Here is a 16,302-nt window from a genome sequence, read left to right as displayed (position 1 = left end):
ACTTCGCACCATAACGCAATCCACCACTAGGTGGCAGCATAAAGCCGAACTAGTATACCGACAGGCCCATGTTACGTTACACACATCAGCCAACACAGAGTCTAACCATGGTACTCGCGGAAGGAAAACAGCATTGGTTCGTCAAAGCCCACACACACCACGTCTTTCCGATTAAGAAATACTTCCTGTTGCCAAAAAAATGAAAATGTTTGCCCACCCACACTAAAATGGACATTTCTACAGTTCGTTCACACATGAAGCTGAAGGACATATTATCCAACCTGTGAAGCACAAAATTAACTTCGGAAGCATGCCAAAGCCAAAACCCTGAGCCACGGTATGAAGCACATGCTTCCCTGCAGCGGCCCTCGCCGTCGCAATGACCAGAGCAAGGGAGGAAGCAAACATCCTCTAGGTCTAGGTGTAGTTAGGAGTCAAGGAAGCGCTCGAGCCAAAGAAGTTTGGTAACAGAAGGGTTTATCTAGCCAAGCCTCGAGGCTTGGGGGGTGCACATCACTGTCCGAGCTGCAGACAGGTACAAGGCATCAACTGACGCTCCAGAAAAGACCGAGAAAATCACGAGCAGTGAGCGACAACCAAGCACTAACACCAGGACCATGGCTACTGAAGCGCCGCACAGATGTGAACGAAAGGTCCGGGGCACAGGAGACCTTCAGACCGGTGAACTGTCCGCGCCACTGCCAGAGTCTCACCCGCTTCTCCACCGCACCAGCAGGTGCCCCGTGACCGGGGCAAGAACAGCCCAAACCACAGCCCGATGGGGTCCGAAACAAAACCACACATTGAAGAGGAATCAGGAGGGAAGCCCCAAAAAGAATGAGAGCTGCAGCTAGACACCAGGGCCCAGCGCTGGGCGCCCACAGCAAGCTGCGATAGCGCGGAGAGGAGAGGGAGGGACAGCAGATCATGGATGCACTCTGGATCACCTGCACAAATAAGGGAAGGGAGCGAGGAAGGAACGATGGGTGGAAATGCGACCTCCACATCAGAGGCGCAACTAGAGCCAAATTTCGAGGGGGCTAAGAAAAAATTTCGGGGGGAGGGGGCTGAATCTTTAAACAATAGTCAGAGTGGCGCTGCAGGGGCTCTTAGAAGGGGTGAAACAACAGCGAGGCCTTATTAACATGCAAATGGTCTTTTAGAGACCTGTGAAGTGCTCAGGTGAGGCTGTGTGTGTGCCGAGAAGCTGTCTCATCCCGGACTGCCACACACGACGGGGGAGGCGGGAGGGGGGGGGGGGGTCGGGGGGCTGATGCCCTTTAAGTCCAATGTTCCAATGTGTGTTGCACGCCTGCTCCTAATAAAGACAAGCTACTGGCTGCAAGAACCGCTCAGGTGTGAGGCCTGGGCAGCTCAGGCAGTGTACAAGAGGGGCTGCTGCAACCCCTTAGGTGGCCAGAACTGCTTGAAGCCGCTCAGGTGTGAGGCCTGGGCAGCGCAGGCAGTGTACAAGAGGGGTTGCTGCAGCCCCTTAGGTGGCCAGCACTGCTTGAAGCCGCTCAGGAGTGAGGCCATGGGCAGCGCAGGCAGTGTACAAGAGGGGCTGCTGCAACCCCTTAGGTGGCCAGCACTGCTTGAAGCCGCTCAGGAGTGAGGCCTGGGCAGCGCAGGCAGTGCACAAGAGGGGCTGCTGCAGCCCCTTAGGTGGCCAGCACTGCTTGAAGCCGCTCAGGTGTGAGGCCTGGGCAGCGCAGGCAGTGTACAAGAGGGGTTGCTGCAGCCCCTTAGGTGGCCAGCACTGCTTGAAGCCGCTCAGGTGTGAGGCCTGGGCAGCGCAGGCAGTGTACAAGAGGGGCTGCTGCAACCCCTTAGGTGGCCAGAACTGCTTGAAGCCGCTCAGGTGTGAGGCCTGGGCAGCGCAGGCAGTGTACAAGAGGGGCTGCTGCAACCCCTTAGGTGGCCAGCACTGCTTGAAGCCGCTCAGGAGTGAGGCCTGGGCAGCGCAGGCAGTGTACAAGAGGGGTTGCTGCAACCCCTTAGGTGGCCAGCACTGCTTGAAGCCGCTCAGGAGTGAGGCCTGGGCAGCGCAGGCAGTGTACAAGAGGGGCTGCTGCAGCCCCTTAGGTGGCCAGCACTGCTTGAAGCCGCTCAGGAGTGAGGCCTGGGCAGCGCAGGCAGTGTACAAGAGGGGTTGCTGCAGCCCCTTAGGTGGCCAGCACTGCTTGAAGCCGCTCAGGTGTGAGGCCTGGGCAGCGCAGGCAGTGTACAAGAGGGGCTGCTGCAACCCCTTAGGTGGCCAGAACTGCTTGAAGCCGCTCAGGTGTGAGGCCTGGGCAGCGCAGGCAGTGTACAAGAGGGGCTGCTGCAACCCCTTAGGTGGCCAGCACTGCTTGAAGCCGCTCAGGAGTGAGGCCTGGGCAGCGCAGGCAGTGTACTAGAGGGGTTGCTGCAGCCCCTTAGGTGGCCAGCACTGCTTGAAGCCGCTCAGGTGTGAGGCCTGGGCAGCGCAGGCAGTGTACAAGAGGGGCTGCTGCAGCCCCTTAGGTGGCCAGCACTGCTTGAAGCCGCTCAGGTGTGAGGCCTGGGCAGCGCAGGCAGTGTACAAGAGGGGCTGCTGCAGCCCCTTAGGTGGCCAGCACTGCTTGAAGCCGCTCAGGTGTGAGGCCTGGGCAGCGCAGGCAGTGTACAAGAGGGGCTGCTGCAACCCCTTAGGTGGCCAGCACTGCTTGAAGCCGCTCAGGAGTGAGGCCTGGGCAGCGCAGGCAGTGTACAAGAGGGGCTGCTGCAACCCCTTAGGTGGCCAGCACTGCTTGAAGCCGCTCAGGTGTGAGGCCTGGGCAGCGCAGGCAGTGTACAAGAGGGGCTGCTGCAACCCCTTAGGTGGCCAGCACTGCTTGAAGCCGCTCAGGTGTGAGGCCTGGGCAGCGCAGGCAGTGTACAAGAGGGGCTGCTGCAACCCCTTAGGTGGCCAGCACTGCTTGAAGCCGCTCAGGAGTGAGGCCTGGGCAGCGCAGGCAGTGTACAAGAGGGGCTGCTGCAGCCCCTTAGGTGGCCAGCACTGCTTGAAGCCGCTCAGGAGTGAGGCCTGGGCAGCGCAGGCAGTGTACAAGAGGGGTTGCTGCAACCCCTTAGGTGGCCAGCACTGCTTGAAGCCGCTCAGGTGTGAGGCCTGGGCAGCGCAGGCAGTGTACAAGAGGGGCTGCTGCAGCCCCTTAGGTGGCCAGCACTGCTTGAAGCCGCTCAGGAGTGAGGCCTGGGCAGCGCAGGCAGTGTACAAGAGGGGTTGCTGCAACCCCTTAGGTGGCCAGCACTGCTTGAAGCCGCTCAGGTGTGAGGCCTGGGCAGCGCAGGCAGTGCACAAGAGGGGCTGCTGCAACCCCTTAGGTGGCCAGAACTGCTTGAAGCCGCTCAGGTGTGAGGCCTGGGCAGCGCAGGCAGTGTACAAGAGGGGCTGCTGCAACCCCTTAGGTGGCCAGCACTGCTTGAAGCCGCTCAGGAGTGAGGCCTGGGCAGCGCAGGCAGTGTACAAGAGGGGCTGCTGCAGCCCCTTAGGTGGCCAGCACTGCTTGAAGCCGCTCAGGTGTGAGGCCTGGGCAGCGCAGGCAGTGTACAAGAGGGGCTGCTGCAGCCCCTTAGGTGGCCAGCACTGCTTGAAGCCGCTCAGGTGTGAGGCCTGGGCAGCGCAGGCAGTGTACAAGAGGGGCTGCTGCAGCCCCTTAGGTGGCCAGCACTGCTTGAAGCCGCTCAGGTGTGAGGCCTGGGCAGCGCAGGCAGTGTACAAGAGGGGCTGCTGCAACCCCTTAGGTGGCCAGCACTGGCGGAACTGCTTCCCCTTTCAGCACTGATGTCATGATGCCAGAGTATAGTGGCTATGTAAAGATTCAGACGTGAAGCCTAGGATGACTGGACCTTCAGGCCTACTTATGAGGCAGCACTGGATCCAGCCAAACACACATTCTTACCTTGACGTAGATCATCGGGAGTGTCTGTTTGGCTCGACTGTAATGTCTGGCAACTCTGTATACCGTTTCGGGCACGTAATCTAGCACCAAGTTGAGATACACCTCATCTTTCTGAAAAAGAAAAAAAATAGGAGGAGTTTACATGCACGTATCCACAGTGAAATAAGTCGTGGAAACTTTAAACAAGAGGGAACGAGCGAACAACCATCAACACTGTTGGATGGAAGAGCATGAAGGATGAAAAATGTGCACGGTGTCATGGTACAGGCGTTACCAGTGTGTGGGCGCTGCTTCTCATCTCGGCTGCCTCTGGGTGCGAAGGAGGGGATCCGGCCCGGAGCCCCATTAGATACTGAACACTGTAGTGCGGATTCTAGAGCACAGCACAGGGATCGATAGGACTGCTAAATGTCGCCGCCCTTGCACCATTCTGCATTAATCTCTCTCCTTTACCACACAGGATGATCAAACAAAAACATCAGTTCTTGTTTCCAATACAGATATAAAAGAAAATAAACCAGCCGGTCATGACTAGGCTGTAAAAATAATTGGAATCAAGTGCCCATTGGTACTTGTATCGTGTGCACCATGTCATACAACAGCATTTGCTTTCAAGAACAATTCAATTTAACAAGGGCTAGAGCAGTGCTTCCAAAACCTTTTAGGATCAAGACCCAATTTTAAAAATATCAAACTTTCGCAACACACTTTGCTTTAACAGACATGAGGCACTGTTGCATCACTGATGTAATAGTATACCTGCTTTCAACATATAGTTAATTACCAAAACTACATACTCCATTTTTTTGCATTCTTCTCTCACAGCAATTGTTTGTAATGTTACAATCCTGACCATGCCCTTCAATAGGTCTTTATGGACTGTGGCCAACATATTGATCTGCCCATAAAAGTGGCAGATGGTGAATTGCACTGGAGTTGGAACACTTTGGGGTGGTGGCCTGTGGAAACTGTTCACTAAAATCACAAGACTTCTGAAAACGCTTGTTGATACCAGTGATTTTAGCTTTTTTATTTTTTTAAACCCTCTTCTGCAAGAGTATGGGATAAGACCTAATATGAATTTTTGTGTTAAAATGAGGTTCAGTGGTGCATTTTGGAGCACTGCCCAGGGGTATTTGAGATCTTTATACAAGCACCAGATTACATAACATAAGGTCAGGTTCATTTAATCTGAAGTAAAAAACAAAATAAAACAAAACAAAAAACACCTCTAAACCAAATATCATTTCAAAAACCACCAAATCATCCAACTATTTAAACAGTTCATAGGTACCAAAACAACAACACAGCAAATTTCTATCAATATAATTTGGTCAATTCAGAAGATGTGAACAAATAAAGATTTTATTACTATTAATCAACAGATCGGATATACAGTAAGTGGAGAAAAGTTATCTTTTTTTCATGATACAAACACTTATTCAAAGTAATAAGCATGCAGAGCCCAATCAGAAAGGGAGAAATCACATGAAACCACTAATAGTCCATGGAGAAAAACAAGGTTCAAGTGGCAAGGACCTGGTCTTCCTGTGAAAACAGGAGATAGTCACAATATCACTTTTGTGATGCCAAGTTACTATTGAAAATAAAAATAACATTTCGGTGGGTAACAATTATCCATCCACCTTCACTATGACTGAGCTGATGAACTCCAATAATAGTCATTCCTAAAATTGCCACTATCAGGAACTACGGACTCAACATCGTCTTCTACGCCAACGATACACAACTGGTCCGTTCCCTCACTAACAAACCAACAACCGCCAGAAACAACTTCCACAGAGGAATTAATGCCTTTGCCACCTGGGAGAAGAGCAGCTGCCTCAAACTGAAATCGGACAAGACCGAAGTCCTCATCCTAGGAGCCTCATCCTCAGCTTGGAAATGACTTATGGGAGGCCATCCTCACTGGATACCCTGCCCACAGACCACACAAGAAACCTCTGCATCATACTGGACTCATCGCACACAATGAATAATCAGATCAACGCAGTCGCCTCATCATGCTTCCACACGCTCCGCCTGCTTTGAAAGACATTCAGATGGATCCCCACTGAATCCAGAAAAACAGTCACCCACGCATTTATCAACAACAGACTACTACGCCAACGCACTCTATGCCGGTATTACCCAGACACTCCTCATTAAACTTCAGAATGTTCAAAACGCTGTAGCCAGAATGGTACGCGACATACCTTGCCGCAGCCACATCTCCGAGAAAGCCGCTGGCTCCCAGTCAACAAAAGGATCACTTTCAAGCTCCTCACGTACGCCTCAACGCCCTCCACAATGCAGGACCAGCATACCTGAACCACTGTCTCTCATCCCACGTCACCACCAGACACCTCCGCTCTGCCCAGCTGGCCCTGGCCACAAGAGGTGAAGGAGAGGAAGATCCTTCTCCTACCTCGCCACCAAGACCTGGAACACTCTGCCGACCCACTTCAGACAATCTGCGTCAGACTTAATTCAGAAAAGACGTAAAGATCTGGCTCTTTGACTGAACACCAAAGTGCAGCCGGATCAGCAGTCCCCTCCCCAACCCCACCACAAGCACCTTGAGACCCTCACGGGTGAGTAGCACGCTTTAAAAACGCTGATTATCTGGGGTCTTAAAAAAAAAACTGAAATCAGAGGGATATACAATACAATTAATGGGAAATCAAAAAATAGACAACATTCCATATAGAGACAAGACTGTCTCGAATTCACCCCTCCTTAAGTAATACTGTTTTCCATAAAGATTTTGGTTTTGACTTGTGGTAGAGGGGTACTGTATTTCCGTATTAGTATTTCCCCTGCCCTATTTTGTTTTATCTTTTATTTTAAGGCAGGAGATTAAGTGATTTGTCCAGAGCCAACACCATGATCTGAACCTGGTTCCACAGATCCAAAGTTGGCAACTCTGGCCTTTAGGCCACATGCATATTTCTCAATGTATGTATGAAAGTCATACACAAGTGGGATGATTGTGTATGATTATGTATAGTGTGCACAGTCTCTCTTAAAATGGGTTTGTGAAGTAAAAAAAAAAAGTTTTGCTGCAGAATACTTTCATTGAAAAGGTTCATTTTAAAACTGGCCTTAGGCACAGAGTTTAGCACCTTTGTATCAGTGGAACAGGTTCAGAGCGGTGGTGTACATTTCAATGTCACAACACTGAAGTACCAGGGATTGTGAAAACTAGAAGCTTCATACAAAGTGTATCAAATGCATTCGACAGGATGTAGCATGGAGCTGGTGGTGCATTTTGGAGCACACCATGACAAATATATTACTAAAGCATCATGCGGCAGAGCACTGTCATTTACAGACAGCACATTTACATTGAAATGGCCACTACAGTTTACAGCTAAAACTATATAGCACACAAATGATAATCTGTGGAAATCAGGTTGTGGTGTATATTTATCATTTGCATTTCATCAAGTAAAAGTGTCTTAATATGTTTTAATCTTATAAAATCTTTGTTTCCATCACACTTCAGAATTACAAAACATTGCACTCCGTGTTTGCTTTCCTAACTTCTGAAATATGGGTACAGTTCATTTACAGGAATTTTTATTTTGTTGCCTTCGTTTCACAATATGTACACCAAGGTTGCCATAGTTCACTTTACTAATTTTTCAGAAAAAATAGAAGAAAATTAAACACTGATCCCCATGGTAAAAGAATAAGCAACAATGCGTCAGAAGGCATAGCCTGACATTTGACCTCTGTCTTTGGAGCACAGCAAACGTGATAAGATGAATACAAAATGTAAAGGCATCTTTATTGCTCTTTCAAGAACCACCAGAAATCGGCTGGCGACCCACAAGTGGGTCACGGCCCACAGTTAGTAAAACACTGGATTAGAGGATTACTTCACCTTCTAAATGGATAACTGGCTCAAGTACTGAATTTTGTTTTCAATCAAAACTCAAAAATAGCATTTAATAACTGCATTCCAGAAAACGGACACTTGCCCACCATACAGCTAAGACTCTGGTTTTCTAATCACATATATAAACAAGCATTTGCAATGCAATAGGTCTCTCATTTGTGCAAGTTAAAGCTATTGGCGTTGTAAATGACAATGTTTGTTCTACTTGCAAGTCAGTAAACAAAAAAACTAAGGGACAGCATATGTAGCACGACGAAGCAAGGAGCAGCAACCTAAAATGGGTGTTAACATGGTGCAGAGCTGCAGAAAGGTTGCATAAGAAGGAGCAAGGTGGCAACTCAGAAACTTGGGTAATATGAAAGAGCAAGTATGTTAAATACAGCTCTAGGAAAGAAAACGCACTTAAGTCTAAAACTAAACACTGACAAGAGCGATACAGGCTTATGGACACGTTAAAAACAATAATAAATGTTTTAATTATATTGAAATATACTTGCAGTAGAGGAGGTGGGTGCTTGAGATTCCAGTAATAAGCAGGAGTGTTGGCTTCACGTTATAACAACAAAAGCAAGGCGCGTAGGTGGTATTATTAAAGTGAAAGCATTGCATGGCGCGCTGGTAAAAATTAACAAAATAGTGTTGGAAAAGTTGATTTTGGCACGCCCCGTACAAGAAAACCAAAGCACTGCGACCATTTCAAAGTTCATGCATGGCTGCATAAAAGCAAGGCGCGTCGCCGCTATTGTGAAAGCGTGGCATGTTCTGTAAAAATTAATAAAATGATGTGTGAAAAGTAGTTTTTAGCGAGCCGCGCAGAAGAAAATAAAAGCGGGGCCGCTAATTTAACTATCAAGCGCGGTGTGCAGAAAAGCAAGGCGTGGCCACTATTGTGCTATTATGAAAATGAAAGTGCGGCATGGCGCACTGGCAAAAAAGAAAACTTTTTTAGTAAATTCAAATTGGGCGAGATGTGCATAAGCAAACTAAAGCGCGGCTGCTATGGTAAAGATGAAACGCTGTGTACCGAGCTGCAAAAATAAAATATAAAATGTTTCAATTCAAGCACTGCTTCTGAGCAGCGCACTAAGGTGGAAGTCACAATGCAGTGAGACACCAGGGTTGGTTGCAAAGCAGGAGAGCATGTTGTGCCTCCTACAGAAACTACAAACAAAGCCTAAACTAAATAGTGCTCAGTAACAGTTAATGAAACGTACAGAGTAAGGACACATGTTAGAGGGGCTATCCTTATAGGAGGTTAGAAGAGAAGGAGGTAATAAAGAGGGACAAGGAGGGACTACTAAACAAACAAATAAACCAATGAAAAACTATTCCATAAGACACTGAAAGAAGCCAATAAAATGCATAGGCGGAACATGGGCGGGGCTTAATGCCCATATCCTGAATACAGCATGTTGCGAAGAGACAGCGCAAGCACTTCCTAGGCGAGACCTAATAAGGGGGACCATCAGGAAAGCGTAGTCAGTTGAAGAACACTGGCTGCAAACAGGAAGCTGTGATGGGTCCATGCTCCTCAGCATGGACAGAAGCCTGAAGACGACTGCAGGAGAAGGTGAGAAGACAAGGAGGAGGTGAGCAGCCAGCAGGGAGCCAGTAGCGTGACCAGTAAGAAGCAAAGACACAAACGTGAAATGGACACCAAACAATGATAATCATTGTAAGTAATAGGTGGGCTTTAAGCCAGTAAAATAATAATTTTTTTTTAAACACTAGCTATTGCAGACCTACGCGCAGTAGGGAAAACCTAAAAAGCACATTTTATGAAGGAGCTTTCAGGGAAAGCTGCAGCCACCCACCGACACAAGAGAAACACAGGCTGAAGTGGGCCCATGTAGTGCCTCATGTTGTATGCTGCAGCGTGAAGTAACAAAATGTAAATGACTGATGAACAGAAAAATAGATGAAGACGGCAGACACAAAGCCCCTCAATGTATGAATAGATCTATTATTTTTATTTATAACATGAGGAAAGCAAAAATGCAACACTCTGAAGTGCTTAAACTGTTAAAGACCAAAATGTGATTGCTATGCTGGAATTAATCTTAAACAACGGCAATGGCTCCGTGTTTACTCAGTTTTTTCTTGCTGCATCTTTATAAACCGTGACCAAAGAAATCAGCCTCAAAATAACCAGAAGAAAGCATCCAGCCCAAATCTCAATCATATCCCTCCTAAAAATGAACACAAGCATCTCAGACTCACGTGGAGCACTGTCTGGCCCCAACTGAGATGCAGTGCAACTCAGTACATCAAAGCTAGCTCGGAACCCACAATTGGGCATACCTGTACCACTTGCAATGACTCACTATGAGGAATGATGCCTAGATGTTCTGGCTGTCTTTGGGGTACCAAGTTTGATGTTTACAGGTCGGCCCGCCTAATGGCACACACACAAACTAACAAATCAATGGAGGATGCCACTTGTTTAGAGAGGATTCAAGCATTTCCACACATCACTTTGTGTTTGAAGATGGCTATTCAAAAAACGAACTCTCAGTTAATATTTAATTCTATTGGTTTTTTCTTTAAAATACCTTAAAATACGACATCTATAAGGACGACTAAATATTGTTTTTGTGAAACAGGTAGGGAGCTTTTTGCAGTTAAATTTTGATATTTATTTTCCTATTAAAAATTACAATATGTGTTTGAATCATTATACCTTTCGAAATAAGCAAATGAATAAATAGGTTGTCATACGTTCCCCGAGAAATGTGGCCCAAACTTAGCCTGAAGCCTCACATCTTTGAGCAGTTTATGAGGGGCCCATGAGTATCTGTACGAACTGTACACTAACTAATATTGTGTTTAAATCCATTATAAAAATAAGCATTGGCAAAGCCAACAGGTGTGGTGGTGGCCGCCAGCCGGTTGGTAACACCTGCTTTGGCAGGGTTTTGGCAAAACTTTATTGTTGGGGAGCTTCTGTGCCCTAGCTTGAAAGGGGTCGCTGATACATGCGGCCAAAATGGTTTAATAAGTTCAATTATAAGACAGTGTGTCAATTAAAAATACTTGTTGTGACTCACAAAACTTTTTCGCATATGTACTTTTGCTAATGCTCAATTTAACCCTTTCCATGCGTCAGGCGCCCAGGAGCCGTCCGACGCCACAGTGCTCGGGTGCACCATGGCTATATATACTCCATAAAACGCTTCCAGGGTCAGTGAGAGGCCACTCGTGTTCTACATGACTAAATCCTATCATGCTCACATCAGACAATACCGGCAGCGAAGCGTACGGACCGTATAATCATAATCGAATCACAGATGTTATTGGATTACGCAAGAAACGCTTTCAAGTAAATCAGATCTAGATAGAACGAGAAAAAGGGTCAGCAAACAAAAGAGCATTCTATGACGCCGATTCAAAAGCTGTTCGCTAATAGATATATCTGCTGAACTAATAAATAAAAAAAAAAAAACGTGCGGACCCCAAAACAACATATTTTACCTCGCTTCAGGGCCCTCAGCGGAATGATTCTCTGAGCAGTGACTGCTGAGCTGTTCTCCACAACAGCAAACCGGAGGAAAACAAGGTCTTCAAAGTATACCCGAAAGAGGAACTGCTCGTTCCACATGGGGTTCAGGGTGTTGCGGTGGATGGGCTTGGTGCGGAAGTGGCAGCTGTCCAGGGGCATTCAGAGGGCATAGATTTCAATGCATGGGCTTCCCATGCTGTTGCTCGGGCACGCGGTTTGCCCTGAAGCGACCTGAAACAAACCAGCAGCTGCAAAAGTGAAGCGACCGCCATTGAAAGGGGGAAAAAAAAGCCAGGGCCAGCGCGAGACGCAGGCGCGATAATTGGAAACAGATGGAGCTGCTGCTCGCTTAGACCAATGGCGTGCTGTCTTTCTTTGAAAGACGCATGCACAGGCCAATTGAGGGTTAATAAAAAAAAAAAAGCACACGCACAAGCATGTGTTCAGAGTTCAAAAGCCCTTACTAAATTCCTCACGCCCTTACATGCCTCACAGAGCAGCGCATGCGCGCAGGCTCAGGCGGGACCTAAAAATCAGAATGGATTAGGGGAAGGGAGCAAATATCAAAAAGGAGGGCCAAAGCAAAAATATGGAGGCCAAACACCACAACCGCTGTCTATATAAAAGCAGTTAAAAAACAATAATTAGCCTGTCTTTCACAGTGGCGCAAGAGATGTTGGCAGATAGATCACCTCACGGCCACTGGAACAACTTTTGGAACCCTTCTTCACGGTCACCTAATTGAGCCAAATTCATTTGTTCCCTCAAGTAAGGTGCTCCTCCTCTTTGTGGGTCCTTAATTTGGCTCTTGACAGGTCACTACACCCACCTGCAAATCAAAAGCATTAATCATAGTAAAAGTCCTTTTATCGAGCAGTCTTCTTCATAGTCATAACTTCAGCCAGGTGAACAAGTGAAGAGAACTACTTTGCTCCTCACAAATCTTCACGCTGTTTCAAAGATTACCTGGGGGGCAAGAGGGTGAAGGAGAAGAGGGTCCTTCAGATTCAAACTACCATCATCCTGAAAATGCTGTTTGATTACTATTGGAACAAAGAGAAACTTATTTTATCTTTCTAGGTTTCAGGGAGACTAGCATGGATTTCGGGTGCTGGTTGGGTGGTGCTAAAAAATGTTTAAATAAATGAAGGATTGTCTATGGTTTTTAGGCGTTCCCATTTTGGGTCTTTTCAAGTACATGCACTGGGGCATGCTCTGGCCTGTGCATGAATGCCAGCCTTAATGGAGTAGGTCACATTACCTGGGGTCAGATCCCACCATAATTTGATGAACGTGGCTCTTATGCAAGGGTTTTTTCATTAAGGTTCAGAAATCTATAAATAATGTATTGTTTGAAGGAAGCATATGAAGTTAAACTAATTTTTAACATGTTTTGTACTTATGTTTCATTCCTTTAACTTACTGTGAAGTGAGCTTTTAAACGAAATTAAAACCAAGAAAGTGTGACATTTAAAATCTTAATTTTAATGAGCAAAAGTGCTTCTGAAAGCGTGCACATGCTTTTCAAGTTGCAGTTATAGTGGGTAGTGCAGGAGATCTAAGCACTTTGCAAGCCTGGCCACAGATTACCTGACCTTTCACAGATAACAGGGTTTTAGTGACGTGACTGGGGATCACATAAAAACCGTGGTGTGCCAGCAGCCTATTTAGTCTCACAGACACACTCTTCACTTCTCTCTGAGCTCCCCTAATAAAAGAACTTGTGCGCCATACAGGGATAGGGGTTCTGCTGCAGCAGTGATGCACCCATCTACTCTGTAAATCACAGAATGCATGGTTCCAGGCCCCAATCAGTGCCTATGTAAGGGACGGCAATCACAAAATGCACAGGCCCAGGTCCCAGTCAATGCACATGGCAGGAGCAATGTCCATGTGAGGGAGGGGCAAACCCAGAATGCACGGTTTCAGCTCCCACTCAATGCATGTTAAAGTGTACTACTGCAGCTCCCAGTCAATGCCTGTGGGCAAAGAATCTTAGAATGTGCAGCTCCCTGTTCATGCCTGTGTGGAGAGACAATCTTCAAATGCATGTCTCCAGCTCCCAGTCAATACGTATATATAGAGGCGCAATCTCAGAACATACGAATCCAGCTACCAGTCGATACCTATGGGAGGGGCCATCTCAAAATACATGGCATCAGCTACCTGTCAATGCCTAGCTGGAGAAACAATCTCAGAATATAAGACTCCAGATCCCAGTCGATACTTATAGGAGGCGCATTGTCACGGTCTATGTGAGAGCGACAATCCCAGAAGGCACCAGCTCCCAAGTCAATGCCTATGGGGGAGCAAGGTCTATGTGAGGGAGAGGCAATCCTTGAAGGCACGGGCGCAGCTTCCGTGTGTAACTATGTAATGAACAAGGTCAGTGTCTAGCTGAGGGACAAGCCATCCTAGAATGCATGGGACTGGTCTATGTGAGGTAGGGGCAATTCCAGAATGTACAGTTTCAACTCCCAGTCAACTTCTAAAGGGGGAGGCAAAGTCAATATGTACTACTAACACACAAAACTGGACAGTGGACCAAAAAAGCAACCAGTAAGGCACCAATCCTATACAATCACCAATTGAAATATTCAAATGCAAAAATGAGTTCTTGTGTGCAAATCTCCAAATGTGCCCCCTGTCCAAAAGCAATCCACTATTACCAGGGGCAACCAAATGAAAACTCTAAATCAGGGTTTCATCACTTTACGCCAGTATTCAAAAAGTCCTTTGAATAATAATTTTCTACGGCATCACGAAGCCGTTGTACACAGGTCAAGTTTCTTTTTTCCTTTATTGGTTTTTTCTTTGAAAGACAGACAGCCAACGCGTTTCGTCCTTAAAAACAGGACTTCTTCAGGGCAATGTACAATCTATGCAGAGAATTTGAAATTAATCAAAACGGTAATACCCTGGCCAAGTGGAATGTTGCGACATAGGTGGTAGTTAAACCCTTACATCCTGCTCGTCTATTCGAGCCAATATGTAATCCAATCAAAACGAGAGATGATAGAAGGTTGGGTATCCTTTCATGTTCTTAATGTCACTTGATAATTTGCAGCAGGATGTAGAGCACGTGTGGTATGATAGCCACGGCAATATAATGTCACAATACAGTTGTTACTCCCTAGACCATATCCAGAGTCTAGCAAGAGTCCTTGCTATCAAGTAATCAAACGCTGCTCAGATGGCGTTCTCCCGCCGCCCAACCTGTACTACTTCAGCAATCCCCATCTCTGGGAGAGTCCATCTAAGAAAGTAAATTTCCAGTCCCAAGCAAATACATATCTGGAGGAGCAATCCATTAATATACACCTCCAGCTCCCAGTAAATATCTATGGGCGGGACGATATAGGAATGTACATCTCCATCCCCTAGTCAAGGGATATCTGGAGTCGGAATCTTAAATTAGGACTCCAGCTCTCAGTACATGCCTGTAGAGTGAAGAAATCTCAGATACATGTCAATGCCAATGGGGAGTGGAGTCTCAAGATGTACATATCAGAGTTCATGCATGTCAGAGGATAATCTCAGATTGTAGGACTCCAGATCCCAGTCCACACCAGTGAGGGGTATCTCATAGTGTACATTTACAATTCCCAGTCAGTAACTGTGGAAAGGGCATAGGATTCTACATGCACAGCTTCAGCATGTAGTCAATGCCTACGGGAGTGGAAATCTCAAACTATGCTACTTCTGTTTCTAGTGCATGCCTATTTGGGATGGGGGTAATCTCAGAATGTATGGCTCCAGTTCCCTGCCTAGGACTGTGGGAAGGCACCATTACAGAATGCATGGCTTCAGCAACCAAGTGATATTTATGAGGAGGAATAACTCAGAATGTACAGGTCAGATTTCCAGTGGGTGCAATCTCAGACTACACTGTTCCAGCATGCATTAAATGCCAATGAAAGGCAAAATGTGTAGCTGCAGCTCTCAGTCAAGGGGAAATATAAAGAAATATAGCTTAATGTAAGCTCCAACTCCCAAAATAATCTCAGAATGTAAAGCCTCTGGAGAGAAATCATCTCATATCCATGGATTGGGGTTTCAGTAAATGCCCATGGGAAGGGGGAATCTCAGATGCATGGCTCCAGCTGCCAGTCGATTTCCACAGGAGAAATCTCAGAACATACAGCTGTAGGTCCCGATCAATGCCTGTAAGAGGCTATCTTGGACTCTACAGCTCCAGTTAGACGCCCAAGAGAAAGGGCAATCTCAAACTGAAAGTCTTTGGCTCACAGGGAATGTAGGTATTTTGCAATCTCAGAATGTACAGCTCCAGGTTCATGCTTAGGTTGAAGGTGGGGGAGGGAGGGGGGGGGAGATTAATGGGGAACAATCTCAAAATGTAAGGCTGCCAGTCTAGATCCATGGGGAGGGGAGATCTCACAATGTATTAGCTTTAGCTCCTAGTTATATCCCATAGCTAGGGACTCAGTTTGCGCCTCCAGTTCCTAGTTGATACCTATAGGCGAGGGCAATTTCAGTATGCAAGTCTCTTGTAAAATGAGTTCCTCCTTTTTTGTCATGATGGGCAAGAGAAGCCTGAGCAACACAAAAGTTCATCTGAGCTGCATGAACATTAAGTCGCTAATTTGTATTTCTTCTGCTCCCTGGTATTCGGTCTCCTGACGTTTAATTAGCTGTCAAAGCTTTTCAGTCACTCAAATTTCTCAAGCACTGCCACTGATGTCCTTCAGAACCATTGGCCTTTTAAGTTTCTAACCAATTGTCATATTACAACTGTGGCTGGCCTTACCGCATGTGGTAATCAGAAACAATCTACTTGAACAAAGGCAAAGAAACGTCTTTCTTTTTTTGAACAAGAAAGTCTCATCTTTTGTTCGAACTAAAGATGGCTTGAAGTACTTTATATAAACAACTCACTGATTGTACAGAGAAAGAAGAACATCACAGCACACAAGGAAGGGAACAGAACCCTCTACTGTTCTAATATACAGTTTACC

General features: G+C 46.7%; 1 protein-coding gene across 2 annotated transcripts in view; it reads right to left on the bottom strand.

Moving 5' to 3' along the window:
- Nucleotides 1-16,302, bottom strand: part of GSK3B (glycogen synthase kinase 3 beta) — a 702,432-nt gene that overhangs the window by 298,894 nt on the left and 387,236 nt on the right. For both annotated transcript variants that reach the window (XM_085621049.1, XM_085621050.1), the window contains exon 4: nucleotides 3,924-4,034. In XM_085621049.1, the coding sequence (XP_085477175.1) occupies nucleotides 3,924-4,034 (111 nt within the window). The remainder of the gene's footprint in view (nucleotides 1-3,923; nucleotides 4,035-16,302) is intronic.

This window comes from Triturus cristatus, chromosome 8, assembly GCF_964204655.1.
Source record: "Triturus cristatus chromosome 8, aTriCri1.1, whole genome shotgun sequence".
NCBI lineage: Eukaryota > Metazoa > Chordata > Amphibia > Caudata > Salamandridae > Triturus > Triturus cristatus.
This window is presented reverse-complemented; position numbering and strand designations above follow the sequence as displayed.